The sequence below is a fragment of the Cyprinodon tularosa genome, unplaced genomic scaffold, assembly GCF_016077235.1.
Source record: "Cyprinodon tularosa strain WSP-4 unplaced genomic scaffold, ASM1607723v1 ctg1030, whole genome shotgun sequence".
NCBI classification, from domain to species: Eukaryota; Metazoa; Chordata; class Actinopteri; order Cyprinodontiformes; family Cyprinodontidae; genus Cyprinodon; species Cyprinodon tularosa.
In genome coordinates this window covers 39,132-65,800 of record NW_024037817.1, presented here as the reverse complement: position 1 = coordinate 65,800, position 26,669 = coordinate 39,132, and the positions used below count along the sequence as shown (strand labels likewise).

General features: G+C 38.1%; 3 protein-coding genes across 11 annotated transcripts in view; 2 read left to right on the top strand and 1 right to left on the bottom strand.

Moving 5' to 3' along the window:
- LOC119780932 (supervillin-like) overlaps positions 1-6,140 on the top strand; it is an 82,882-nt gene extending 76,742 nt beyond the window's left edge. For all 8 annotated transcript variants that reach the window (XM_038281222.1, XM_038281201.1, XM_038281218.1 and 5 more), the window contains one exon: positions 5,876-6,140. In XM_038281222.1, the coding sequence (XP_038137150.1) occupies positions 5,876-5,962 (87 nt within the window). In that variant the 3' untranslated portion in view covers positions 5,963-6,140. The remainder of the gene's footprint in view (positions 1-5,875) is intronic.
- Positions 6,141-11,520: 5,380 nt separating this feature from the next.
- LOC119780922 (acyl-coenzyme A thioesterase 1-like) lies at positions 11,521-16,854 on the bottom strand. The gene is made up of 3 exons (XM_038281174.1): positions 16,399-16,854; positions 16,047-16,231; positions 11,521-12,217 (listed from the first exon to the last, which is right to left on the bottom strand). Exons 1-3 carry the CDS (start codon positions 16,847-16,849, stop codon positions 11,609-11,611), a joined length of 1,245 nt encoding a protein of 414 aa, XP_038137102.1. The 5' UTR covers positions 16,850-16,854; the 3' UTR covers positions 11,521-11,608.
- Positions 16,855-22,297: 5,443 nt separating this feature from the next.
- Positions 22,298-25,990, top strand: LOC119780906 (acyl-coenzyme A thioesterase 2, mitochondrial-like). Of its 2 annotated transcripts, none has more exons than XM_038281154.1 (4): positions 22,298-22,442; positions 22,882-23,334; positions 24,387-24,589; positions 24,995-25,990. In XM_038281154.1, exons 2-4 carry the CDS (start codon positions 22,884-22,886, stop codon positions 25,601-25,603), a joined length of 1,263 nt encoding a protein of 420 aa, XP_038137082.1. In that variant the 5' UTR covers positions 22,298-22,442; positions 22,882-22,883; the 3' UTR covers positions 25,604-25,990. The 2 variants fall into 2 exon arrangements, with proteins under 2 accessions (XP_038137082.1, XP_038137090.1); XM_038281162.1 differs by having other exon boundaries at positions 22,879-23,334.
- Positions 25,991-26,669: the final 679 nt, after the last annotated feature.

Below are 26,669 nucleotides of genomic sequence, written 5' to 3'. Positions count from 1 at the left end.
ATTACTTGATGCAGGTGTGTTGAATCAAAGGCACATCTAAAAGTTGCAGGATACCGGCCCTCAGGAACTGGAATGGCCCACCCCTGCATTAGAGGAACATGTATTAAGTTCTTCCTGTGGTAAGAAAATATATTCCAGAAAAGTACGGGAAAAAGAACATTTGTTTAAATCGTGTGATCAAGACATTTTTGAATATAAAAATCATCCAAAAATATGAAAAGTGATAATTAAAAAATTGTAAAATAAATACTAAAACCGAATAAAAAAGAAATAGTTTCCTTTTTACAAATAACTAATGATAAAATGCCTTACATGTATATAAAATTCTTAAAATCACACAAAATAATTTAATACACCTTTGCATTAACATTCAGGAAAGTCCAAAGATTTGTTTAAGTCTGGTTCAATTGTTGAGCTGGATTTCATGTTTTGATCGTTTGCTGAAGGCCACATCGGACATAAACCAGATGTTAACCTGTGAGACTTTAACCCCTGCATCTCTCTCTCCTCTTCTCTTTAAAAAAAACACCACTTTCACCTGATGTTCTTCTCTCTCAGATTAAAATAGCCTTAAATGACTCACTCTTTTCCTGCACTGCAGTTTGATTGACCTGTTTGTTGAGCACAAAATAAAGATACTAAAGCCAGCAGAATGAATGCATGCGGTATTTTATTAGAGACGTCTGTGCACAGAATGTGTCAGAGTTTAAACTCTGCAGGTCACTTTTTCACCATCAGAGGAAGCATACAGAACAGAGCAATGTGCATCCAGCATGTTGTGTGTTAAGTCTTAGATTCTGATATAAAATATAAATTCATTTTAGTCTGTCATGGATCCCTGTTCCAGATCTAAAACTTTATTTGTCCTCATTGTATTGGTTGATATTTTAAGGGGTGTTCATTGGTGAAGTAAAAGCAGGATCCTCATACAGAGAATATAGCATTTTTTGGCCCCGATAGCGATACCTGGCTGTGCAGTATTGGCTGACACCGATACCAACTGTTTGAAATTGATGTGTGTGTGTATATATATATATATATATATATATAAAGAACTGCATACTACTTTGATGTAATATAATTGCCATCATGGCTTTGTCAAGCTGCTGCCTACCTTTGTGAAGCAGGAAAAAGACTAATACAAAGTGAATCCAGTAGAACTTTTTATTGCCTACCTACCTGGAATGGGTGACAATAGTTGAATAAACGTTTGGCTCTCAAAATGGTATCGGTGCACTATTTGTTGGTACTTACCGATACCACAATTTGAGTTCTGGATTGGGGCCCCACCCGATCCTGGTATCAGTATCGCTAGTTTAAATATTACAACTTTTGACTTAAGAAGGTTATTTAGGTTTGGGTAACGCTTTATAGCCCTTCTTATATGTCATCTGACTTAACGAAGAGGTTGTTGTAGTGTTACATATTTGATTTGGTTTGCTGTTTGCTACAGTAATTTCAGTGTGTAAACAAAAAAAAAAAAAGAACATTTAACCTGAAAAATTGATGTGTTTTCCAAACTGACACTCAAATATACCAGCCTCAAACCAGACAGAGCCCAGATTTGGGAGAGTAGTAACTGAATGTAAAGAGGCCGCCTGCTAAACCATGAAGCATGTGGGGAAATTGAAAGCCAAGACTATTTTTACCACCAGGGGGCAGCAGAGGACATCCTTAAAAAAATGGCAATAGAATAGATTATAATAAAACATTTGTTTCCTACTGTATTCAAAGCAAGCTTGGTGCACATTACTATTTCATGATCAGGTCATATAGGTCATATATACAACCAACATTTATGCATAAAAATAGAAATTAAATAGACAGAATTTTGTAATGTGCTTTTTTAGTCAAACAAACGTCTTAAAGCACAGTAAAATAAAACCACATTCACCCGACTGCACAAAATAATTGGGTGTTAATTTCCAAAAGTTAAATGGGACACTTTGACGAATAACAGGAGAAAGCTGTAATTAAACACCATATCATTATTACTTAAAAGTAATTGTTTTTTCTAGTCAGCCAGGGTCACTCCACAATGATCACATTAGATGCAACTGGAGAAAAATATGCCTCCTACTTATGTTGCAGTTATTATCGGTTCCCTTTTTTAGCCGATTATGATTTATTTTAAAGCCATGTGCAGAAGTAACACTGCTGTAACAGCGAAGACTGATCAGAAAAAGTCTTGTTGGTTAATTCAACTAATGAGATTTTAAGGTCTGTCACAATCCTCAAGGAAAGTTTAGATCAATACATGGTGCACTACTGCACAGATACCATGAATGAAAATATGGCTTAAATGATATATGGCTTAAGATACGGCAGTTTGTGTGTGGTGCTGGTGCAGCAGTTAAGCCCACACCCCGTCAGTCCTTGACCTGACATGAGTTCCAGTTCTGCCCCGTTTACCTTTGCCGCATGTCTTCCCCTTTTCTCTCTGTCCAATTTCATGTTAAACTGCAAAAAATTTAAATTGAAGTCTTTTTTTTATCATTAAAATAAGTGAATTTTTCTTAAATTGAGGAGATAAGTGAGACCCTTTGCCAATTTACATTTAAAATACGAAATAACTATCTTATTTTAAGATTAAAAATACTCTCTCCGTTGGCAATCATCTTACTGACTCAAATTTAGAGTAAAGACACTTGGTTTAAGAAATATTTTTCTTATTTCTAGATTGTTTTTGCAGTGTAGCTCACTTTAAAATAAGAGAAGAATACTGTAAAGTACGGTGGCTGAGAAGTGCAAAACACATTTACAATTCAAAAACACATTAACAAATAAAAAACAAAATAACATTTGAAGAAACAAAATTATATTTTGTGAAACAAATGTATTTTTGAAAAAAAAAGTTAAAATTTTTAAAAACAAATTTACATTTTAGCAAACGAATTTACATTAACAAATAAACAAAATAACATTTGAAGAAACAAAATTATATTTTATGAAACAAATGTATTTTTGAAAAAAAAAGTTTAAATTTTTAAAAACACATTTACAATTCAAAAACACATTAACAAATAAAAAACAAAATAACATTTGAAGAAACAAAATTATATTTTATGAAACAATTTATTTTTGGGAAAAAAAAGTTTAAATTTTTAAAAACACGTTTACATTTAAGGAAACAAATTCACATTTTAAATAAGTTAGATTTTAGGTGAGAGAAAGTTTCATTTTAGAGAAAAAAAATACATTATAGGGAAACAAATTTACATCTAAAAAAAATTGACCGTTCGGAAACACTTGTACAAGTGCAAAGACAAAACTGCAAGTGGCAAAACACATTTACATAGCCAAAAACAAATTAACAAAAGACGGCTACACGGAAAGGGAATGTCCCAGTGGCCGGATGTGACGTCACGATTACTGACTTGTAGTACAAACAGCTCAATCTGTAGTCCTCCTGCTTCACGTGAAAAGTCAGCGGCGATTTTAGATGGAAAGAATTGCACTGAAGCTGTTTTTCTTAAGTTTACGCTAACCGAACAATGTTTTCAGCCAATTTACACCATTTTGTTCATCGTGCGGACGGTCTCTGGAGCTTTTACGGGACACGGTACAAGGTGGCAGGACCAAGCAGCAGAGCCGAGCTCAATTCGTGGCAGTGGCTGCGGCAGAGCCTGCCATCGGAGAGGCCGATGGTGGCCGCTGCCGGCAGAGCCTGCCATCGGAGAGGCCGATGGTGGCCGCTGCCGGCAGAGCCTGCCATCGGAGAGGCCGATGGTGGCCGCTGCCGGCAGAGCCTGCCATCGGAGAGGCCGATGGTGGCCGCTGCCGGCAGAGCCTGCCATCGGAGAGGCCGATGGTGGCCGCTGCCGGCAGAACCTGCCATCGGAGAGGCCGATGGTGGCCGCTGCCGGCAGAGCCTGCCATCGGAGAGGCCGATGGTGGCCGCTGCCGGCAGAGCCTGCCATCGGAGAGGCCGATGGTGGCCGCTGCCGGCAGAGCTTGCCATCGGAGAGGCCGATGGTGGCCGCTGCCGGCAGAACCTGCCATCCGAGAGGCCGATGGTGGCCGCTGCCGGCAGAGCTTGCCATCGGAGAGGCCGATGGTGGCTGCTGCCGGCAGAGCCTGCCATCGGAGAGGCCGATGGTGGCCGCTGCCGGCAGAGCCTGCCATCGGAGAGGCCGATGGTGGCCGCTGCCGGCAGAGCCTGCCATCGGAGAGGCCGATGGTGGCCGCTGCCGGCAGAGCCTGCCATCGGAGAGGCCGATGGTGGCCGCTGCCGGCAGAGCTTGCCATCGGAGAGGCCGATGGTGGCCGCGGCCACTTATTCGCAGATAAAGTACTCCGTTCCATCAAGTAAATGTGACATTATAAAAGTTTTAATGCAGTTTATTAAGCACTAACATCACAATAAAAAGAAACCCATAAAGAATACATTTTAATACAGGTTATTAAGCGATAACATCACAATATATAGCCTATATATATATATATATATATATACATATATATATATATATATATATATCTATATATATATATATATATATATATATATATATATATATATATAACAATCTAGTTAGAAGTACTATAAATAAGGCATTTGCCGAAAAACGGCAGGAAAAATACCCAAAAAATAATTAAATACCAAAGAAAAGTAATTAAAAAACTACATGACAAAATAATAGTGGCTCCGGCCAGTAATACGCCCGGCTCTTGGCTGAAAACATTGTTCGGTTAGCGTAAACTTAAGAAAAACAGCTTCAGTGCAATTCTTTCCATCTAAAATCGCCGCTGACTTTTCACGTGAAGCAGGAGGACTACAGATTGAGCTGTTTGTACTACAAGTCAGGGTAATCGTGACGTCACATTCGGCCACTGGGACATTCCCTTTCCGTGTAGCCGTCTTTTGTTAATTTGTTTTTGGCTATGTAAATGTGTTTTGCCACTTGCAGTTTTGTCTTTGCACTTGTACAAGTGTTTCCGAACGGTCAATTTTTTTTAGATGTAAATTTGTTTCCCTATAATGTATTTTTTTTCTCTAAAATGAAACTTTCTCTCACCTAAAATCTAACTTATTTAAAATGTGAATTTGTTTCCTTAAATGTAAACGTGTTTTTAAAAATTTAAACTTTTTTTTTCAAAAATAAATTGTTTCATAAAATATAATTTTGTTTCTTCAAATATTATTTTGTTTTTTATTTGTTAATGTGTTTTTGAATTGTAAATGTGTTTTTAAAAATTTAAACTTTTTTTTTCAAAAATACATTTGTTTCATAAAATATAATTTTGTTTCTTCAAATGTTATTTTGTTTATTTGTTAATGTAAATTTGTTTGCTAAAATGTAAATGTGTTTTTAAAAATTGTAACTTTTTTTTCAAAAATAAATTGTTTCATAAAATATAATTTTGTTTCTTCAAATGTTATTTTGTTTTTTATTTGTTAATGTGTTTTGAATTGTAAATGTGTTTTGCACTTCTCAGCCACCGTAGCAAAGGCCACTAGTGCCTAAAAATAAATAACTTCGTAAGTTTCAGATTTTTGCTCTTTTGGTTGAATGCATTCGCCTTAGCTGGCCTTTCAACAAAACTTCAAGAGAAACTGGTTACTTTAGGAAGATCACGAAAAATATTAAGTCTCAAAGAGAAGTAGGAGAACAGTGGTTGATTAAAAATATAGGAACTGTACTTTTCTAAGACTTTCTAATCCACAGCATTTCTAAAGAAAATCGGAGTATTTTGGATATAGCACCTCAATTTTTGTTCTTATGAAACTTTTAACATATATTTTTAATTTATTCTGCCCTTGCAACTGATGCATTTCTCCACTATTTGCTGCAGAAATCCATAGTGCTTCACTTACATCAGAACTAGTTTTTATGTCCTGAACCCCCCTTTCTTTCTCTTTCTCCATCTGCAGAAAGCTTTGGAAATGAAGAGAGAGGACTACGAATGTCTACCTGGGTGGAAGCAAGTGAATTTAAAGAAGGCCAAAGGACTGTTTTAAGCACATTAACTAAAGATGGAAAATGAAGAAGCAGAAGAGTGAATGAGACAGGAATACCAGAAGAAATGGAAGAGAACGGAAGATTAGACCAATGGCGTTTTACTCAACTGTGTCAGTATGAAACAGAATTAAAAACATAATTGAACTTTATTGATCTCACATTGGAGGAATTTATCTCTGCATTGGCAGCAGGGAAAATTAATTCGCTGTGATTCAAATTTGGGCTTTAAACCTTCCTCTGAGAAGGAAGAAAAGATGATAAAAACATCCTTAGACGCTTGTTGTCAGAGTGCCATGTCGTGGCTGTGTGTATGCGTGCGGTTGTATATAATGTTTGTGTGACTAATGGTTCTTGCTGTAAATGTGTCTGTAAGCGACTTTGTACCCTTGTAAAGAGGAACATCAGGTGTTGCAGAGTAAAAAAATTATGCCAGGCCTCATAGATGACTCTTAACCGACTTTGTTGCAGACTCTGGCTAACATAAAGGACCCAGAGGTGAGTGGTAACAGAAAGAGAGGAAACACAGTGCCTTGCTTTTTGTGTACAGTTTATTTACAGAAATTTTAGTCTGCATTTTTAAAGACTTTCTTTGTGATATAAGACATAGTGGATTAAATAAAAAGAAATGCCCTAAACTAAATGTGGAGTTATTTATTTCTGAACGCTGCATCCACACATAAAGACAGAGCTGGCTGTAGGTTCATTGGTGCCCAGGGCGAGAGGGGCCCTTTGCCGCCCCCTCCCGTACAGTTTGTGCTCTTCCCAAAAGGCAACATTACGATTATTGCTGAATTATTCATGTTTTATTTGAAATGCTCAAACAGAAACTTTTTATAAGCAATAACCCCAAGAATAAATTTAAGCTTGATGGATAGAATTACAATATTGCAATAACTAACAACTACAAATTTGTACCAAATCAAAAGCAATATAATCAAAAGAAAAACTAAAATATCAAGGTTAATGCAATATATTTTAAAGGCAAGAGCCAAAAAGAAGAAATGTAAACTTGATTAGTACCGTTAGATCAACTAATCACATTAACCAAATGTTTTTTTTAAAACAAGAACCAAACTAAATCCAGCACAGAACAGTGCAATCAAAAGTTAAAACCCAAAAATATCAAAGTGTCATTGTGAAGACATTTCTACTTTATATTTTGGTCATCTTTATTATAAATAAAACTTTAAAACATTATTTATTATATTTATTTGCTAAAGCGCCTTCTTTTTAGGTTTGGAGAAGCTGGAAAAGATTATTTCCCCAATTTAATCATATTAACCATATAAAGCATTTTAGCATTTATAGAGATTTAAAAATTCAATATTTAAAAGAAAATTTGAAATGAAAAGTTAACTATAAAAATATGTTTTTTTTATGTTTATAGATCAGTATTAGTAGCCCTTCCTATGACTGAGTAGCCCTGAAGAAGTCTTCAGTCTTAAAAAGGTTGGTGACCGCTGTTATAGGTCATCAAATCATTGTCAGTTTAGTCTAATGCTACGTTCAGACCGCACACTGCTGGAGCAGCAGAAGCAGCTGGTTTACATACAGAGTCAATGGTTGACGTGCATCAAGTTGCAGCAAAAGGTCCATCCAGCTGCCAAGAACAGTAGTGGCAAACACCTGAGTGGCAACCGGGCCAGAGGCTGCTGTTGCTGAGGATTTCCAGTGATAGAGCATCGCCAGTGTACGGGGGATTTGTGCTGGTCCGACCGCAAAATAATATTTATTAAAAGGTAGGGTTGGAATCTTGGTAAACTGACTGTCATTGAACACAGGAGCAGCAGAAGCATCTGATGCATCTGGACACACTTTACAGGACACGCTTCGGGGCATCAATGATGATGTTGAGACGCGTTGGACCTTAATGTGTACAAGCATCAAAAATGAAGCAGCGGGTGCTTTTTTGCTGCTTCTATTTCAAGCGGGTTTGAACGTAGCATAGGAAACTGCCTGTAGATCAATTCAGTACTATTCAATTCAGTTTATTTATATAGCGCCAATTCACAACACATGTCATCTCAAGGCACTTTACAGTTCACCCGATCATCCTTTCAAATTGATTCAAAGCTTCCTATCTAAGTAAAACCAGTTGATTGGATCGACTCATCGACTCGAATGCAATCTCTCACTCTAACCATGCTTGTAGCGACAGTGGAGAGGAAAACTCCCTTTAACAGGAAGAAACTTCCAGCAGAACCAGGCTCAGTGTGAGCGGCCATCTGCTGAGTTCAAGGAGACAGAAGCAGACATAGAAAAAGAAGCAGAGACACAAAAGGCAACTGTAAATGGCATACCCATCCAGGAAACACACAGCCAGGCAGATGAGCTCTGAGCCAACTCCCTACACTGAAAAACAGGCCGATCTCCAACATCTATAAACAAAGGTGTTGATGGCAGCAGCACAGCTGATATTTCTCTCCAGGAGTCACAGCCAAACAGGAACAGACCAGATGAAGCTACTATGAAGAAAAGCAGAGAGAGCATAATGTTAGATATTGAACAAAACGAATCTGCAGAGTGGGAGAATAGAACTAGAATAATGAAATGGGGGTCCCTATGTCCTTGTGATGGCTGCCACTACAGCCACCCAAATGCGGTAACATTTAATCACATCAAACAATAGGTCAGCCAGTCTCTTTACATTTATATTAGGATTTCTTTAAATTTAGGATTTAATTTACTGAATAATTTTTGTAAGGAAAGGCCTAACACTGTATTCTGGAATAAGTGCACACATTTTAGTTTACACTGTTATGTTCTGCTTGATTTAATCTTTGTTTGTTTTTGAGTCACCTCAGTGCCGGCTGCTCCAGTCCTTCAAGAGAACAGAGGTGGAGAAGGGGGTGGATCCAGCCTATTGAAACTGCAAATTGGTTTACACCACTACTCATCAGCAAGAGGGGGGGAATGGGATTTTCCTCTGTTAGTTTCAGTTAGGTTTTTGTGTATTTCCCCCTGTGTATCTTCTATGTGGCCGGATCAGCCAGTATTTAAGTTTTCCGTCTTCTTTATGCTGTAGGTCTGTTTGTTTCAGTAGGTCTTTTTGTTAGCCTGAGTTGAATTCTGTTACTTTGACCTCTTTTATGGGCCCAACTTTGTAATTTGTTCTTTATTGACCCAAGTTTGGGTTCAATCAAAAGAATACTTTTTGAATCTAAACCTGTGCCTGAATTTCCTTTGGCTGATCAGACCATCACAGTCCTCCAGCAGTCTAAGCCTATAGCAGCATAATAGGGATAACCTGAGCCACTCTAACTATAAGCTTTATCAAAAAGGAAAGTTTTAAGCCTAGCCTTAAAAGTAGACAGGGTGTCTGCCTCACAGACTAAAACTGGTAGTTGGTTCCACAGCAAAGGACCTTGATAACTAAAAGATCTGCCTCCCATTCTACTTTTAGAAATCCTAGGAACCACTAGTAAACCTGCAGATTGAGAGCAAAGTTCTCTGTTAGGAACATAAGGAACAATCATATTGCTGATATGAGATGGAGCTTGGCCATTTAAGGCTTTATATGTGAGGAGGAGAAGTTTCAATTCTATTCTATTGTAGTGATTTTAAGTGTCCAGCTGGTGTATGTATTAAGTGATACAGCATCGACAGAGTATCAATACAGTTTGTCAATGTGTCAAAGAGCTTCATGATGCCTCATGAACCCATCAGCAGAGGGTTTCTCAGCTTCACATAGAAACACCCTAGCATTAGCCTATGTTCTAGGATCTGTCACTTCCTCTGGTTCCCTTTTAAAGGAATAGTACACCCAAAACATGATTAGCCTTCATTTTCTACTCACCCCCATGCTGAACAACACTCTGGAGTACTTTTTTGATATCTCAAATGCATCTGGAGATCTGGGAGGCTTCTTGCTGTCTGCTGACATTCAAATAATGGAGGTCTACAGTGCCCGAGACAGAAAGGTCCATAAAAGTCCACAAAAACGTGTCAATATTCCTCCATACTGCTCTTCCAATGTATTCCAAGTGTCCTAAGTGGGTAGCATCCAGAATTTACTCGAAACGAAGTCATTTAGATTGTTTTTAGAGCATAAACAGTAGTGTATAGGATTTTCCTGAAAGCGCGCGCCAGCGCGTTCAGGACGCTACGGAAGCCGGCAGACCAAACCAGATGAAAGTGCGCATTCAGCGTCTGCTCTGCCGATAATGCAAGCGTAGAAGAAGAAATGTGCTGTTTACCTGTGCAAAGAAAGAAAAAACGAAAGAAAAATGTCTGAGGACTTCAGTGTTGAGGAAGAGCATGAGTTCTTTGCCGAGCTGAATGCGCACTTTCATCTGGTTTGGTCTGCCGCGGTTTCCGTAGACTCGTGAATGCGCTTTTAGGAAATCCTATACACTACTGTTTATGCTCTAAAAACATTCTAAATGACTTCGTTTCGAGTAAATTCTGGATGCTACCCACTCAAGACACTTGGAATATATTGGACAAGCAGTATGGAGGAATATTGACACGTTTTTGTGGACTTTTATGGACCTTTCTGTCTCGGGCACAATAGACCTCCATTATTTGAATGTCAGCAGACAGCAAGAAGCCTCCCAGATCTCCAGATGCATTTGAGATATCAAAAAAGTACTCCAGAGTGTTGTTCAGCATGGGGGTGAGTAGAAAATGAAGGCTAATCATGTTTTGGGTGTACTATTCCTTTAAGGATAACCAAAACAATATACCAAAAACAACCACCAGTGGGAGCTCTAGGGGATTTACAAACACTAATTATTACAAACACTAATTCAGTACAACTCAGAAAAGGCTGAACAATGCCTCAGACAGCCAAACATGGGGATATGGGACTTTTTAACATAATGCAGCTGCAAACAAGTGGAATTTTCTAATTGTTGAACTATTGAAGATCACAGAGCGTGTAAAAAATAGAAATTGGTTTTCTCATTTTTAACTATCTGTTCTGTACTGGTGTCATGACCAAATTCATTTCCAGATTAACCTTCAAACCTCCAAGGTTGTTAAATAAGCAAACTAGGAACTTCAGGGATGCAAAATTCAAATCTGAAATTCAATCTAGATATCTGACAAAAAAACGTAGCCAGTTTAATATAGTTAAATGGTTTATTTGCACATTTATTGTTGTAAGCAGAACATCTAAAATTTCCCTTTGTAAACCTCTTCCTTTATCAGTTGAAATAACTGTTATTTTTCTATTTTCTTCCTTCTCTTGGATTTCTTGTTCTGGATTTTGATGTATGGTGTATATAGTATATACCATTATAGTATATATCATGGTACATCGCTACACCCAGCAGGTAAGGAAGGTGGATCAGTTGCTGCCAAAATACAGAAAATCGTCCCAATCTCTGATAATCTGTATTTTTATTTACTTTGTTTTCTCTGCTCTTTTGGGATTACCATGTTCTTCTCCTGTTACCTTAGTTTCCAAACACCGAAAACAATGAAGGTCTATTAAATGTTATAATAAAGAATAAAACTTTAAGCAAGATTATTTGCATTTCAGAGATATCTAGGGGGGAAAATTCACTGCAGAACACATTTAATAACAGTCAATACAAATAAAATTACATACATTATGCTACAGTTAATTGGGTATCCTACTGTTAACCTTTGCTCATTGGCGTCTTCTAGGCTTAGAACATTTGCTTTAGAGGAGACCAATTTTATAATTTGGACTGAGTGTGAGCAGCACTGCAGCTCAGGTGAGCTAGAAGGAAATCTCGCATCTTCTTCCACAGGTGGAGTTCAGCTGCAGCATGAGCTTTGGGCTCTCCACCCCACACCACTGGAAACCTGAGCAACCAGTGCAAAGCGGAGGCGCAGTGCGGTCCATAAGGAGGTTCTAGTAAATGTCCGGCTGCAGGGTAAGTCACGCTCTCAAAGTTCTTCTTCCCATGGCGCTTCAGTCTCTCCACCATGTGGTCCAGGTACCCCTTGCTGTCCCAGTTCAGGTCGTCCTCAGAAGCCACAAAGAGGAAATGTCCATCGGCTCGTTCAATGGGAATGACGCTGCCTTGGTTCTTCTCAGCCAGAGGGTCTTCAAGAACATACTTGACCAATTTAGCGCCCGACTCGGTGGGAAGCACCTTCCTCAAGTTAAACATCAGTGGCGAGAGGATCTGACGGTTCTTATAATAGAGGGGAATGGCGACGTTGGAGCTGCAGCCGTTAATCCACACCACAGCTGCAATCCCTTGCACAAAAGCAGCGAGTGAAAGAGCAATGTCGCACCCCTTCGATTGAGATATTACTCCAACTCCTTTACTGCTCGCCTGCAAAAGACAAAAAAAATTAACCTCAGAGAAAGTTACTGTATTACAAGGAAATGTGTTTGCTGCCTATTTCTAAAATGATCCTGTTGTTAACCAGCTGTTTTTTTTTTTTTGTTTTTTGTTTTTTTTTAGCTCAGCTTAAAATGTTCCTCACTTTGGCCGATTTAGATTAGAAGTACTTTCATTCAAAGTTTTTTTGATTTTCTTTCCTTTTCACCTTTGCACTTTAATATTAACCAATTACAGTGCTGGCCAAATGTTTTTGCACCCCTTCAATTCTGTCAGGTATTGCTCCATTCCTCCAAAAAACGTATTGAAATTAGAAGTGCTTTGATATTATTGTCTTCATTTATTTTTGCAGCAAATGAAAAAAACACAAAATTAATTGTCAAAAATCCAAATAAAAAAAAAAATTCCGCACCAATCATAAAAAATGGGTAACAGTATCGGCACCCTTTGAAAAATCATGTGATGCTTCTCTAATTAGTGCATTTAACAGCACTTTTTTAATATAACAGGTGGTGGCAATAACTAGATCACATTTGCAGCCTGTTGGAAGGATAAAGATGACTCGACCTCAGTCCTGTGCTTTTGTGTGTAGTACCATACTGAGCATGGAGAAATGAAAGGAGACCAAAGAACTGTCTGAGCTCTTGAAAAGAAAAATAGTGAGAGAGCAAGAGAAATCTCAAGGCGGCAAGTCCATCTGCGAAGAACTGAATGTTCCTGAGTCGACCGTGTGCAGCATAAACTGTTTAATTAATTCAATGAAATTAATTCAATGAACCACACATTTCATGAAGCTTCATGTTAACATGTCACCACCTACTGGTGGAAAGCATAACTACAGTTAGCAATATAATCTGTGATATTTTGCAATTGTTTTTTTTTTTCAATTTAAGTTCCTTTGAAAAGTTTTTTGATTGGTGTGTAAAACAAAATCTTTTGTACGTTTTTTTTTTTTTTTTTTTTTTTTTTTTTTTTTTTTTTTTGCAAATTGGGCAACGAAGGGCAAAATGAAAGGTGTTGGTCATTTTTATAAAAAAAAATAGTTTTTGGTTTTAATTTGGTTGGGAGGTTATAACCGACCAATCTTTTGGTGAAAACAACCAATCTACTTTGGTAAAAGGGCAGACCATTACAAATTAATCATTTTGGCCAAAGTGCTGGTTAAGTAGTATAGCAGCTTTCAAATCCAAGACCAAGTCTTGAACCATCAACCTTGGATTAAAAAGCTTATAGCACAATACTTTCAACACTAATTTCTCCGTAGAAAGCAATTCTACTGAATGCTAATATTACAACTAAAGCCAGTGGCTTGGTCATTTTCTGATCATTACATTGTTTAACCAAAACAATTTTAACCAACTAGATTGGTAATACCAGGCAATCTATTCTTAGAATATATTCAAACTCTATCCAACTAACAGCAACTCTCCTACACACTGCCCCATCTTGACTGAATACTGAGGCTGTTTAAATGCCTGTCGAAGTTCGTGGGCGAGCTGAACCACTTCCGAAGTGGTCACATGGTATGGTGATAGCATGGCTTTAGACGTCATCAATTGTGGCCTATCCCCTAAATGAGGCAAGACTCTATACGCGCTTCACGGAAACACCCCCTCCACTACTCGACACACGCCTCGAAGCCTCGGCACATCTCATAACATCTCTAAAGCCCATGGCGCTGTGACTAACCTCCCTAGATGTGAACAGAAGAGAAACACAAAAGATTTAAACTAAAGATTGGACAGTTGATGAATAAATAACCTTGACTAATATCCAAAAAGGTTCAAGTTGTCCTGCAGTCTGACGGTACATCATCGGGACTTATCTTCCCTCCATTAAAGACATTTCATCCCAGCGCTGTGTGTGAGCCCGTAACGTCATAAATGACCCCTCACACCCCCAACATGGACTGTTCTCCCTGCTGCCCTCTGGGAAGTGGCTTTGAAGCATCAATGCAGGTCCAGCAGGTTCCAGAACTGCTTCTTCCCCACCGCCATTAGACTGCTGAATGTTGTATAAAATTGGGTTAATAAAAAAAACAACAAAAAAAACCTGAATGTTGAAAACTATAAATCATATCACAGTCTATGTTTACGTTTTATCACTGCTGCACTTTAAAAATGAAAATGTCTTGAGAGCTGCAGTGAACGAAATTTCGTTTGGTATACACTCTTTGTGTACAAAATGACAATAAAGTCTGCCTAAGTTTAAGTCACTGACTACCTGTACTATCAGTCGGCTTCTGAATTAAGACTGACTCTATGGTAGGATACCTAGGAGTACCACACTTCTGACTCAGAGAACCAAAACTTACCAGAGACAGACATAAATGCTTTTTGGAAGTAGTGCTTGACCTAGTGCATTATATTATACAATCCAAAAACTACCAATTACATTTAGCAGAACAATGTAAGGCCCAGTGTGAGAAAGCTGGGTCTTCCTTAGAGGTCATGAGTCCTCCAGCAGGACAATGACCCAAAACACACTTCAAACAAGTGTAGTAAATGGATTGAAAGAACGCAAAGGAGACTTCTAAAGTGGCCAGTAATGAGTCAAGACCTGAATCCCATAAAACAGCTGTGGAGAAATCTCAAACCGGTAGTTTGGAGAAGATACCCTGCAACTGTCAGAGACCTGGAGCAAGAATGGTCTAAAATTCCAGCACAGCATTGTAAGAAACTCATTGATGGTTATCGGCGGCAGTTGTTCAGATATATTTTGTCTAAAGGTTGTTCTACCAAGTATTAGGCTGAGGGTGCCAATACTTTTGTCCAGGCCATTTTGGAGCTTTGGATGAAATAATTGATGTGACTTTCTTTCATTCTCTTTTGTGTTTTTTTAACATATTAATACCAAAACATTTGTAATTTAAATTCTTCTGGTCTGATACTGTTAGGAATCCAGTTTATGTGGGTTGTTTGTGTTTTCTCCCTCCACCACCAGGTGGCGCCCGGTTTTCGTTGGCCCTTCCACACACCTGCGGATGGTTGGCTCATTATCTGAGGACTCTTAAGCAGCTGACTGCCACTACCTCGACGCCAGAGTGTTTGCCAGTTTTTGGTACTCTAGCCAAGCTGAGTTTAGCTGAGTCTTTTCTCCCTGAGCTCTAACCTTGTTGTTTTTGTCTTTGCCTCTCGGCAGGAAGTCATTCTGCAAAGTGGATGTTTTGGCCTTCTCCCCCTGGAAGGATCGTTTGAGCTTCACACTGAGCAGGGGATGCAAACTGGATGTTTGGACCATCTCCCCCTGAAAGGATCGTTTGAGCTTCACACTGAGCAGGGGATAAATCTCCACATGTGCCGTTCAAGTTCTCCTGGAAATCTAAATGGCAGTCAGCTCCATTGCTCCTCAGGGAACCAACCTAACCTAAGTAAAACCCTCCAACGAGTCAACCAAGTTCTGGAATAACCCGCATCGACTGGATTCACCCTTTTCTGAAAACGTGAGTCCCGTTTCAGTCTTTGTTTTTGCATGCCGTCCAAGTTTCCTACGGAACCTGAACTAAACGCTGAACTTCCCTTCTCACTTCCAGTTCCGGTTCACCAGCGTTCTGAGTAACTCTGGATCCACACATCGTGCTCTCAATAAACCTGTTAAACCTTTTCTCTGGTTCTCTGAGTGGTTTCCTGCATGTGGGTCAGATCCCTTAAAAAGAACATGACAGATACCTGCTTTGATGGATCAATGGACGGATGGATGGAAGGAAGGAAGTGTTTAATTCTATATTTTTCAGTCATTAGTCAGCAACAAAACACATCATATTCATTAAAGGCGAAGAAGTTTTAAGCAAAATTTTAGCATTTTGGACATTTCTCATCACCTTAGGCTGATTTTGTAAGAACCGTACTGCTTCTTCAAAGTCGTCCAGATTCATCCTTTCAAAGTTTGGTTTGTCAATGAACACAGGTAACGCCAGAACCATAAAGCCTTTGTTGGCCAGCAGAGAGGCCCTTTTCTCTGACATGAAGGTGCACAGATCCAACACAGCAGGAAACGGACCCTCTCCTGACAAAAAAGACATGAAGTTAATTACTCATTTCTAAATGATAAAATCCAGTTCAACTTTTTCAAACAGTTTTGTATTCCACATTGATTTATAAATGGACCTTTTGGTGCACTCAGCTGTTTGGGCTTTGATAAATAGGTTTTGTAAAATCAAATGCAGTGAATACCTGGGGGTATAAACAGAACTCCTTGAATGTTCCCCTTTTTGACGGGAACTCTGCTGACTCCGTCTCCGATAAGACGCCTCTCATTGGTCGCCTCTGCCAGCTTCCTGCCCTCCTCGTCGTGCACAGACAATTTCACCATGAAAGGTTCCAGCGCTCTGTTCTTATAGAAGTATTTGTGCAAAACATCTGCTTTCAGTGACCGTAGCAGACCCATGGGTTCCACACCTACGTAGCTCCCACTGAGCGCAGCGTCTCTTTTCAGGTCAATCTCCCCTCTATCATCTGCCCTGTAGCTTGCAGAAGAATTGAACACCAATCCTCTCTCGTCAGTGGAGCTGGCTCTCATGGTGACCACCTGCTTGGACCTCAGACCGGCCACCTTCACCTGGATGGGCTCGTCGAACAAACACCTGGCGCTGGGCAGCAGCCTCAGCCTGACTTGGGCCGACATACTTTCTGAGATTAAGACAAAACACATCTTCAGTTGGATATCATAATATAAAAAAAGAATGGCAAAACAAGAAACATAATTTCACGTTATTATAAAGAACTCTACCACAGAGCTGTTTTTTTTATCATACAAAGTCTCTTACGTTATGTCTCTAACAACAAGCTAAATGTATTAAAGCCAATTCACCGTAATTCTGAAAATGTACTTCTCAGTCTTAAGAAGTTATGAAGTAACACTTATGAAATAAAAAAGCATAATCAGATAAAAACCAAGCAAGTCTGAGATATGGTTAATGTTTTTGACCTTTGACATAAGATTTAGGTTCTTAAATGCACTATTATAAAGTCAAACGTATGCTACAGAAAAATAATCTCAGCCTTTAAGCATCAAAGCTATGAAAATCAGTCAATGATGAGTTGAATTTTCTATTTTTACATTTAGAATATGGGGTCATTATTACAACAGAAAACTGATATAGATGCTGTGAAAATCTGAGAAATGGGAAATCCTTTCAACCTTTTAAATAAAGAGATTTAAATCATACTTTGAACTACCATTACTAAACTAAACAAAAAATCTCTGATATATCAGTTTGTGATATATCAGAGCAATCAAATCTATCAACAGGATGAATTTTGACTTTATATGGAAACAAAAAACTCACTATATTGTTGTCGAAAAATGTTTATCTTTCTTCTATTACGGTATATATTAATTTATCCTATTTACTCACTCTAAAAGTTTTCACTCAGTGTGTTTCTCTCTCAAGGCCACACATTTCTCTCCAGGCTGGTGTTTGTAGACCAGACATAGCTTTTTCCCATAACAAATCAGATTCTTTCTTAAGGTTTATTCATCACATGTTACTGTTAACCAAAGTGTGTGTAATTTGTTTTGACTTTGACTACTTTCCATTGTTGTAAGTAAGGGGGAACGAACGCTGTCCAGATCTGAACAGAGCAGAATGCTGTGCCATCAGGGCTGCATGATGAACTGTTCTCTCTCTTGCAAAGATATTAATAAATGTGCCGACTGAGTGAAATCCATTGATTTCCGTTTATTTAACTAGGATGAATAGTTGAATACTTTTTTCCCACGACAGCATGAATGGCACTTAATAGTAATTGGCTTCGGTCTTTTTTATTAAATCAAAATCAATTATGGTTCTATATTCCAAGTAAAATATTTTCAAACCTGGGCAGAATTAGTTTTCTTCTTAGATGTGACTTTGATATTAAACAAAAACTACCTGTTAAACTTTCCTTCTTTCACCAGCAGATTTTATTATATTGGAGATTAATCTATAAACATAACTACAGCCCACACAATACTCCCTTGTGGAATTGCCATTACATAAAAGTGAATACTAAATGAATCTTTGCACTTAATTGGCTAGAACAAGGTGTTTGTTTGCATTTGCTAAATAATGGAGGGATTATGTCTTATGAAGACTTCAGTATTAAATATAACTTGCAGATAACCAAAAGTGAATTTCAAAACATTATTAGAGCTATTCCCCCAAATATTTTATGTACAGCTAAAGGTTTTTATGAGAACCCTGTATACAGAACCCCTGTGCTACCTGGACTTCTGATTAATGGGCACAGTATCACAGATAATAAACAAAAAATAATAATAAAAGCTCAAAAATTAGGGAATGCTTTACTAGTACTTTGTTTCCTTTTGTATTAAACCCACATTTTATACGGCATTTCTTCTCCAAGTCTGAAAGAGTTAAAATTAGAATAAATTATTTAAATCTTCCCATTCCTCCAAAACCAAAGGAAGTCCACTTTAAAATCTTTACAGGTGTTTACCCCTCTAAGGAATTTCTTTGACTTCGATTTGCCATTGATGATAACACTTGTTTATTTTGCGACGGTGATATTGAATCAACTGAACATCTTTTCAATGATTGTATGTTTTGCAAAGTTTTGTGGGATGATGTGCACTACTGGCTTTTCCCCAAAATTCCAAACTTACCTGAATTCTCTAAGAAAGATGTTATTTTTGGGACTCTGAGAAAAGAAAGGACATTTGAAAGACTAGTCTTACGTTTTGGTAGGTTTGCTGTAGTTTTGTACTTTTGTCTGCTTTCAGACAGTATGCACACTCTTTACAAACAGCCTGTTTACTAATGAGAGGATGGCTGACAGCAGCTCTTTACACTGATTTTATTAAGGGACTAAATAATAAAAGTAGGGGCAAAGACAAAAATACATTTTCCAGAACTTAATAACAAAAAGCAAACATAGGACAACAAACTACCCTTTCTGGACTGCCTGGTGAGCATGGAAGGAGATGGAAGCCTAAACATTGAAGTTTATAGGAAACCTACTCGCACAGACCAGTATCTTCTTTTTGACTCACACCACCCACTGGAACACAAACTCTCAGTCATCAGAACCTTACAACACCGGGCAGAACATGTCCCCACTAAAACAGATGGGAAGCAAAAAGAACAGAAACACATCAAAGATGCTCTCCGAAACTGTGGATATCCAAACTGGGCTTTTATCAAATCAGCAAGGAAATCCAAAAGACACGCAACAGAAGGCAGCGATGGGAAAATTAAACGCAAAAACATCACAATCCCTTATGTTGCTGGAGTGTCTGAAAAGCTCAAGAGGATTTTCTCCAAACACAAGATCCCAGTACATTTCAAGCCAAACCAAACCCTTAAACAGAGGCTAGTGCATCCGAAAGATAAAACCCCCAGACCAAATATGAGCGGAGTGGTATATGCTGTTCAGTGCAGCGAGGAATGCTCTGATCTTTATATTGGAGAAACCAAACAACCTCTCCACAGACGCATGGCCCAACACAGAAGAGCGGCCACCTCTGGACAAGACTCCGCAGTACACCTACACCTTGTGGACAAAGGACATTCTTTTGAGGACCAGAATGTCCATATTCTGGATAAAGAAAATAGGTGGTTTGAGAGGGGCGTGAAGGAAGCCATCTATGTTAAGAGAGAAAAACCAACTTTAAACAGAGGTGGTGGACTGAGATTCCAGCTTCCAAAAACATACAATTCAATCATAGACATGATCCCTTCCAGATACCACCAAACCCCCCACCCCATCACAGAGGAACGATGGACTTACCCGCTCCAGCCGGTGAACAATACCTCCTTAACGACCAACCCACAACAATCATAGACAGGTTTCAGGTATTACAGGAGACAATCCCCCCCTTAATGACATTCCCCCTTTAACGACCGACCCCTATAATCATAGACAGTTTCAGATATTACAGGCTAACGATGGAACTAACGACCCATTCATCGGTTTCTATTGCATGTTTCCAAGCGATACAAGGCCTTGTCCATATAAGACTCAAACTCACTGCGGATCCAGACATTTGAATTGAGAAAGCTTCCTGGAGAGGTGGCGAAACGTCTTCAAATCTTGAAAACCAAGTCCAGTGGATATTTTTTGAATTTTTACGGAATTAATAACAAAAAGTTAAACTTTTTTTTTTAACTGCCTGCTATGCACTACATTTTCTTCTGTCATTTAAAATTAAAAAGGTTTGTGATGGATATAAAACAGAGCATTAAAAAGAGGAGTGAATAGGCTACTTTTGTACAGCCCTATATGCAGGGCCCCTGGCTTTGCCAACAGGCGGCGCAATCAGCTGGCTATGACGCCATCTGCTGGGCAGGCTACAAAAATGCAGAATGGAAAAATAAAATTAAAAGAAAAAAATAAATTTATGTATTAGGAAACTGTTCACACGCCAGACCTTTTAAGTTTTTACTTTAAAAACACCTAAAATAGTAAATTAAAGTAAAAACTGAGCCATAATCACCATCACTGGTTAAGGCAGGCTTATATTGCTAATACAACAGTTTAAAGGGATAGTTCGGTATTTTTGACATGAATCTGTATGGCATCCCCATCACCAGTGGCATGCAATCACACTGACTTACCCCTGGCAGCGTCCTGTGAGCAGAGTTATCGTCCAGTTTTGGTCAAGCCGAAAGTAGTCCGGAAGGTTTTTAGGAACAGCGAAATAAAACTTTTCTCTTCCCAAAACATTATGTGTTCAAAAGAGTGATATTTTTGCATCCCAAAAACATTGTAGTGGAAAAAGTCACACGTCGTTATCAATTGGTCATATTTTCTCTCTGTTCGTATCAGTGCGCACCGTCATTCAGACAGCGAGCTCAACAACAGCCAGATGCATGTCTCCCTCCGCCTAGCTCCTAGCTGGGCGGAGGGAGACATGCATCTCTTTTGAGACATGCATCTCTTTCTCACTCTTTTGAACACATAATGTTTTGGGAAGAGAAAAGTTTTATTTCGCTGTTCCTAAAAACCTTCCGGACTACTTTCGGCTTGACCAAAACTGGACGATAACTCTGCTCACAGGACGCTGCCAGGGGTAAGTCAGTGTGATTGCATGCCACTGGTGATGGGGATGCCATACAGATTCATGTCAAAAATACCGAACTATCCCTTTAAAGCTGTTGTAATGACAGTAATGCAAATAAAAATAAAGCAGCAATATTTTTTTTTATTTAATATGTTGAATATTTAACAATACCAAACAATAAGCAACGTTCCTAAGCACTGATGCTAGGGCCCGATTTTATTAGGAAGAAACTAATCCATCCTCCAGGTCATTTGATTTGCAGCTCTGTAAACTAAAGAGAGGAAGCATTGGTAGGAGTGAATTTATCGGTTATTTAGAAAATTAATCCAGATATTTACTGATGCGTCAAAAAGTCAGTTGAGTGTAGGAGTCGCTTTTGTTATTCCAGACACAGTCAAGCAACACAAATTTAAATGTTCTATACTTTATTGGAGTAATTATTTTTATACAACTTTTTCTTCTCCTTTTTCTTTTCTTTTTTTCCGCAATTATCTCTATTTTCTTCTCCTTTCTTCTCCTATAAACACACACACACTTGTTAGTTTTGTTTAATTAAAGCTAATTTTACTTATGGCCTGTTGGTATTTGAAGGAAATAAAAACTATGAAAATAATTAGTTTCATCCAGATAATGCACCAACTTGCCACATATAAATATGTTTCAAAGATGAATCAAAGTTAAATCTGACACTGTTGCCATTAGTTATAAAACTAATAAGATATTTATTAGCAAATTGTCATCCAGAATTGTGGAAAATGTTAATTTAATATGCTAGTGCAGTAAAGCTTCTATCTTTAACATTTTTTCCAGCATTACATTTATTTTTATACTTTAAGCAATTTTAAAGATTGTACTTTTACATTTTTACTTTAGTAATTAGATGTGGTCGATACTCTAACTTCTACAAAAGTGTTTTTAAACAGTAGGATCTATACTTTAATTTGAATAATAAATATTTATACTTTTGACGCCTGTAATGATAACATGTGTTGTTCGCTTTAAATTCTGATTCCACTCCTATCCAGCAGGGGGCGGTAATGTACACCTATAAGCTGCTCTCTTACCGCCATTAACGAACAGAATAAGCAGAAGTTGAAGGTTTCTGTATGTAAACAGGTTAATGACGTCTTTTGGACAAAACAGTTAGCTAAAATACATATATGTTTATTTTTTTCTTTAAAAAGTCCCTGGATTTTGGCGTAAATTAGCTAAGGTACGGCTGCTAACGTGTTGCTGTTTTAACAACACGAGTTATTTTATGAATATGATCAAAAAGACCGTGACTTGAATTTGCTTTTATTCAATTTAAATACAAATATATTTATTTTTAACCCAGTTTGGAGCTAACGATGCTAGATTGTAACTGTGGCCCGTTTATAGTGACCTATTTGAGTTAAGGCTCAGTATTTCTAAGCCTTATTTAATGCTGAGAACTTTGACCTGTGTGATATATTAAATAAACGAGTTAATACTTTTTAAATCTACTACTTTTTCCATTAAACATACTCTTAGAGACTCCTTTGCAGTCAAATAAAAGATCCCTTTGCAAAGATGTATTGTAAAATGTCGTACTTTTTTTTTTTTTTTACAAAACATGTAAATGATGTAAAAAGTGAGTAAGAAAAGTATTTTTGTTTCCTTTGTCCCAGTAGAGATGTCCAGTCAAGTCAGGCTGAGGCTGCTGCCCAGCGCCAGGTGTCTGTTCGATGAGCCCATCCAGGTGAAGGTGGCCGGGCTGAGGTCCAAGCAGGTGGTCACCATGAGAGCCCGGTCCACAGATGAGAAAGGAGTGGTGTTCAGCTCATCAGCCACCTACAGAGCGGATAACAGCGGGGAAATCGACCTGAACAGAGATGCTTCTTCCAGTGGTAGCTACGTTGGGGTGGAGCCCATGGGTCTGCTGTGGTCCATGAGGCCAGATGTCCTGCACAAAAGGTTTCAGAAGAACAACTCCTTAAACCCCCATGTAGTGAACTTCTCTGTGCATGAAGAGGAGGGACAGATACTGGCAGAGGCAACCAATGAGAGGCTTCTGATGGGAGATGGGGTCAGCCGGGTTCCGGTCAAAGAGGGAAACATTCGAGGGGTCCTCTTTACTCCCCCAGGTTTGTTTTCAACTTCATTTCTAAAAACGCACCAAGAAATAGTGCATGATTTAAAATTATTTGTTTGGAAACACGAAACTCTGATGTGATTTTAGTCAAAACGCGGCAGGATTAGTGGCTTATTAGGGAAAGTTTGGGTTCTCTTCAGTTCTAAAACGTTGGACATCATCCTGGTGGGTATTTTGAGATTGTCTTCATAATGTTTTCTGCTGGAAATCCAACCCAAGGTGGGGAAGGCTAAGTTTCTAAGTTAGAGACCGAGACAATAAAAGTCTGCCTCCTAATCGATCAAAGCCCTTGGAAAAGGAAAACAACTTCAAAGATCAGGACTGCATGAACAACTTCTCCTTAATAAGTTGGACCAGAACATCTTTGTGAGCGATATCTCAGAATTTATACTACTGTGTATTTATACTTATACTAATGTACCTCACACAGATAAAATCAGTTATATCCTGTTTAAATCTGACAATTTGAAACTAATTTGAATTCTTTTTGTTTTTTTTATTTAAAAAAATCACATCTAGTTGTTAATCACATGATGGAAAACTATTTTCCATTGTGATTCTGAACCAATTTTAATACGACTGAAAAAACCACCTCATCCTTTTTCATTTAAAATCATTTATTAATGGCCGCGTTCCTATTAATTGATTTACTTTAGGAGTGACAATTAGATGGTCAATTGAAGCAAAACTAGAGGCTCGTTCAGATTTCAAGAGATGATCAAGTTAAAGAGATAACAGAAAAGTTGCTTTGCTTTATTCTTCTGAGCTCTTTATCTCAATGCATCAGGAAATATTATGGTTTAGGAATTAAGGTCTACATCCATTATGCAGATGGCAGCTAATGTTCTACTGTTAAAAGTGTATCATTTAGTATCAGAATCTACAGGAGGTTTAAATGATAAAGACATTTTTGTATTTGTCTGCAAAAATCTGATTGGTCCATTTTTATCCATTCCTGCTATAACATGTAATTAGAGAAGGTATTATGATGAACCTACTTAGAACGAATTAAAGTTTAATAAATTGCATTGTTATTTTCCCTAGGAGAAGGGCCGTTCCCTGCTCTTCTGGATCTGTATACGTTTGGTGGAGGTCTGTCGGAGAAAAGAGCGGCTCTGCTGGCCAGCCGAGGATTCCTGGTCCTGACTGTGGCTCTGTACGGCCACGATGACATGCCCAGGAACATTAAAGAAGTTCATCTGGATTATTTTGAAGAAACACTTAACTTTTTACAAAAACATAAGAAGGTGAGTCATTAAAATACTCAAACTTTGATCCCTGATGACTCTACACTGCATTTAAATCTAAATAAGTAATTCTTTCTTAAAATAAGTGTATTTTTTCTTGAATTGAGGAGGTAAGTGAGACATTCTGCCAATGGAAAAAAGACAATTACATTTAAAATAAGAATAAACAATTGCATTGTCTTATTTCAAGTGCATATTCTCAGATTTTAAGTGTAAAAATACCCCTTCAATTGGTAAATCATCTTCTTTACTTATGTAAATTAAGGGTAAATACATTTAATTTAGGAAATGTTGACTTATTTCTAGATCGTTTTTGCAGTGTGTTGCATCTAGATGATTTTAAAATATTGCATTACTGGAAATATTCAAAGTATTTTACGTTGACCTTGCCTGTTTTTCCCTCAGGCGGACAGTAAAGGAGTTGGTGTTTTATCCCTTTCTAAAAGGGGAGATCTTGCTCTGTCAATAGCATCTTACCTTACAAGAGTTAAAGCTGTCGTCTGGATCAATGGCTGCTCCGCTAATACAGCCTTACCCCTGCACTACAAGAAAATACAGATTCTTCCAGCATTAATGTTTGACCCTAACAAAGTCATTTCCACCGAGTCAGGAGCCATTATCACCAAATATGCAATGCATGATCCTCTGGCAGAGGAAAACAAGGCAAGCCTGGTGCCCATCGAACGGGCGAGTGGACGTTTCCTTTTCATAGCTTCAGAGGATGATCTCAACTGGGACAGCAGGGCCTACATGGACGACATGATGGAGAGGCTGATTCATCATGGGAAGGAGAACTTTGAGTATCTGAGCTATCCTGGAGCTGGACACTACTTGGAGCCCCCGTATGGACCGTATTGCCCCTCCAGCTTTCATGGAGTAGCAGGTAGACCTGTTCTGTGGGGGGGTGAGCCCAGGTCCCATGCTGCAGCTGAAGTCCACCTCTGGAAGAAGATCCAGGAGTTCTTCAGAACTCACTTACAGGGTGACACGCCTCAAACAAAATCCCAATTATAGCTTCTAACAGGAAAATCATAATCCTTTGGCCACCATTCATTTTGTTTATAGTAACTATTAAGCTGTGAATTTGACTTGATCACACTTATTTGAAATTATTTTAATATTTCAACCGGAGTGTTTAAAGGGGATTATTTTCCTCTAAAGAAGCTGAACAAAAAACAAAATGTTTCTATTTCTTGATAAAAAATTATCTTTAAGGTAGTCATAACTTTATTATTGCTTATTGATTTCAGCTTTTTATATAAAGTAATCAGTTCTGATAGAATAATGAAACAATGAGTACTGTTAATTTTCTGAATCAACTTTTGTGTAAACTGTGGAGATGCAACTGACCTTACAGAATTATACCCAGAGTTCATTTGTGAATATAAATTGGATTATTATTATAATTTTTTATATTTTTTTTTACAAATATATCATAAACTTAATAAATCTAATCTAACCTAAGAGCTCTATCTCAGACTCCTTATTCCTTCCTTACATTTGTTGGATACAATATGAGTTTAACTTTGGGAATATTGAGAGAAAAAAGTGCAATGTCAGATCTGAACAAACAACGAAACCTCTGGCAATAGAAACCATAGCAAAGGGCAAGAGAACATTTTACTGATAAGACAATTCAAATTGCCTTACATAAAACAGGAAGGAAAGTAAAAAAAAAAAGCTGCTACAGATAAAAGCCGGTGATGGTTTAGGGAAAAGGGGGATATTGTTTAATTTGTTGAAGGTTTTTCTACTAAAGTTGCTTCTGCACGCTCAATGATTTATGCGTTTAACTTTGTTATTACAGGGACTGCATCAAACTTCGATGGTGCACTAAAGCTGAGGCTCTGGTGTAAAAGAGGACTTCCCTGAGCTATGATGTTCCTGACTTTAGTAAAGTTATAGACTCAGAGGATGACCTTAACGACAGCAAAAATAACATTTACCAGCTAAATAGGAAAATTAAAACAACCTTATTTACAGTTGCTGCAGTAAAGGTGATTGGTTAGGGAAGATAAGAAAGTGGAATGAGAATGAAATCTGAAAATATTGTCATGATCTTGGCGCTGATGGTTTGGTT

What these genes read in the sequence shown, in the direction of transcription:
- LOC119780922 (XM_038281174.1), bottom strand. Translation starts at nt 16,849, where the DNA reads ATGTCGGCCCAAGTCAGGCTGAGGCTGCTGCCCAGCGCCAGGTGTTTG. An exon ending in AGTTCTGTTTATACCCCCAG is followed by an intron (nt 16,232 to 16,398) that starts GTATTCACTGCA and finishes CTTTTTTGTCAG; the next exon opens with GAGAGGGTCCGTTTCCTGCT. An exon ending in TCTTACAAAATCAGCCTAAG is followed by an intron (nt 12,218 to 16,046) that starts GTGATGAGAAAT and finishes TGTCTTTTGCAG; the next exon opens with GCGAGCAGTAAAGGAGTTGG.
- LOC119780906 (XM_038281154.1), top strand. Translation starts at nt 22,884, where the DNA reads ATGTCCAGTCAAGTCAGGCTGAGGCTGCTGCCCAGCGCCAGGTGTCTG. An exon ending in GGTCCTCTTTACTCCCCCAG is followed by an intron (nt 23,335 to 24,386) that starts GTTTGTTTTCAA and finishes TATTTTCCCTAG; the next exon opens with GAGAAGGGCCGTTCCCTGCT. An exon ending in TTTTACAAAAACATAAGAAG is followed by an intron (nt 24,590 to 24,994) that starts GTGAGTCATTAA and finishes TTTTTCCCTCAG; the next exon opens with GCGGACAGTAAAGGAGTTGG.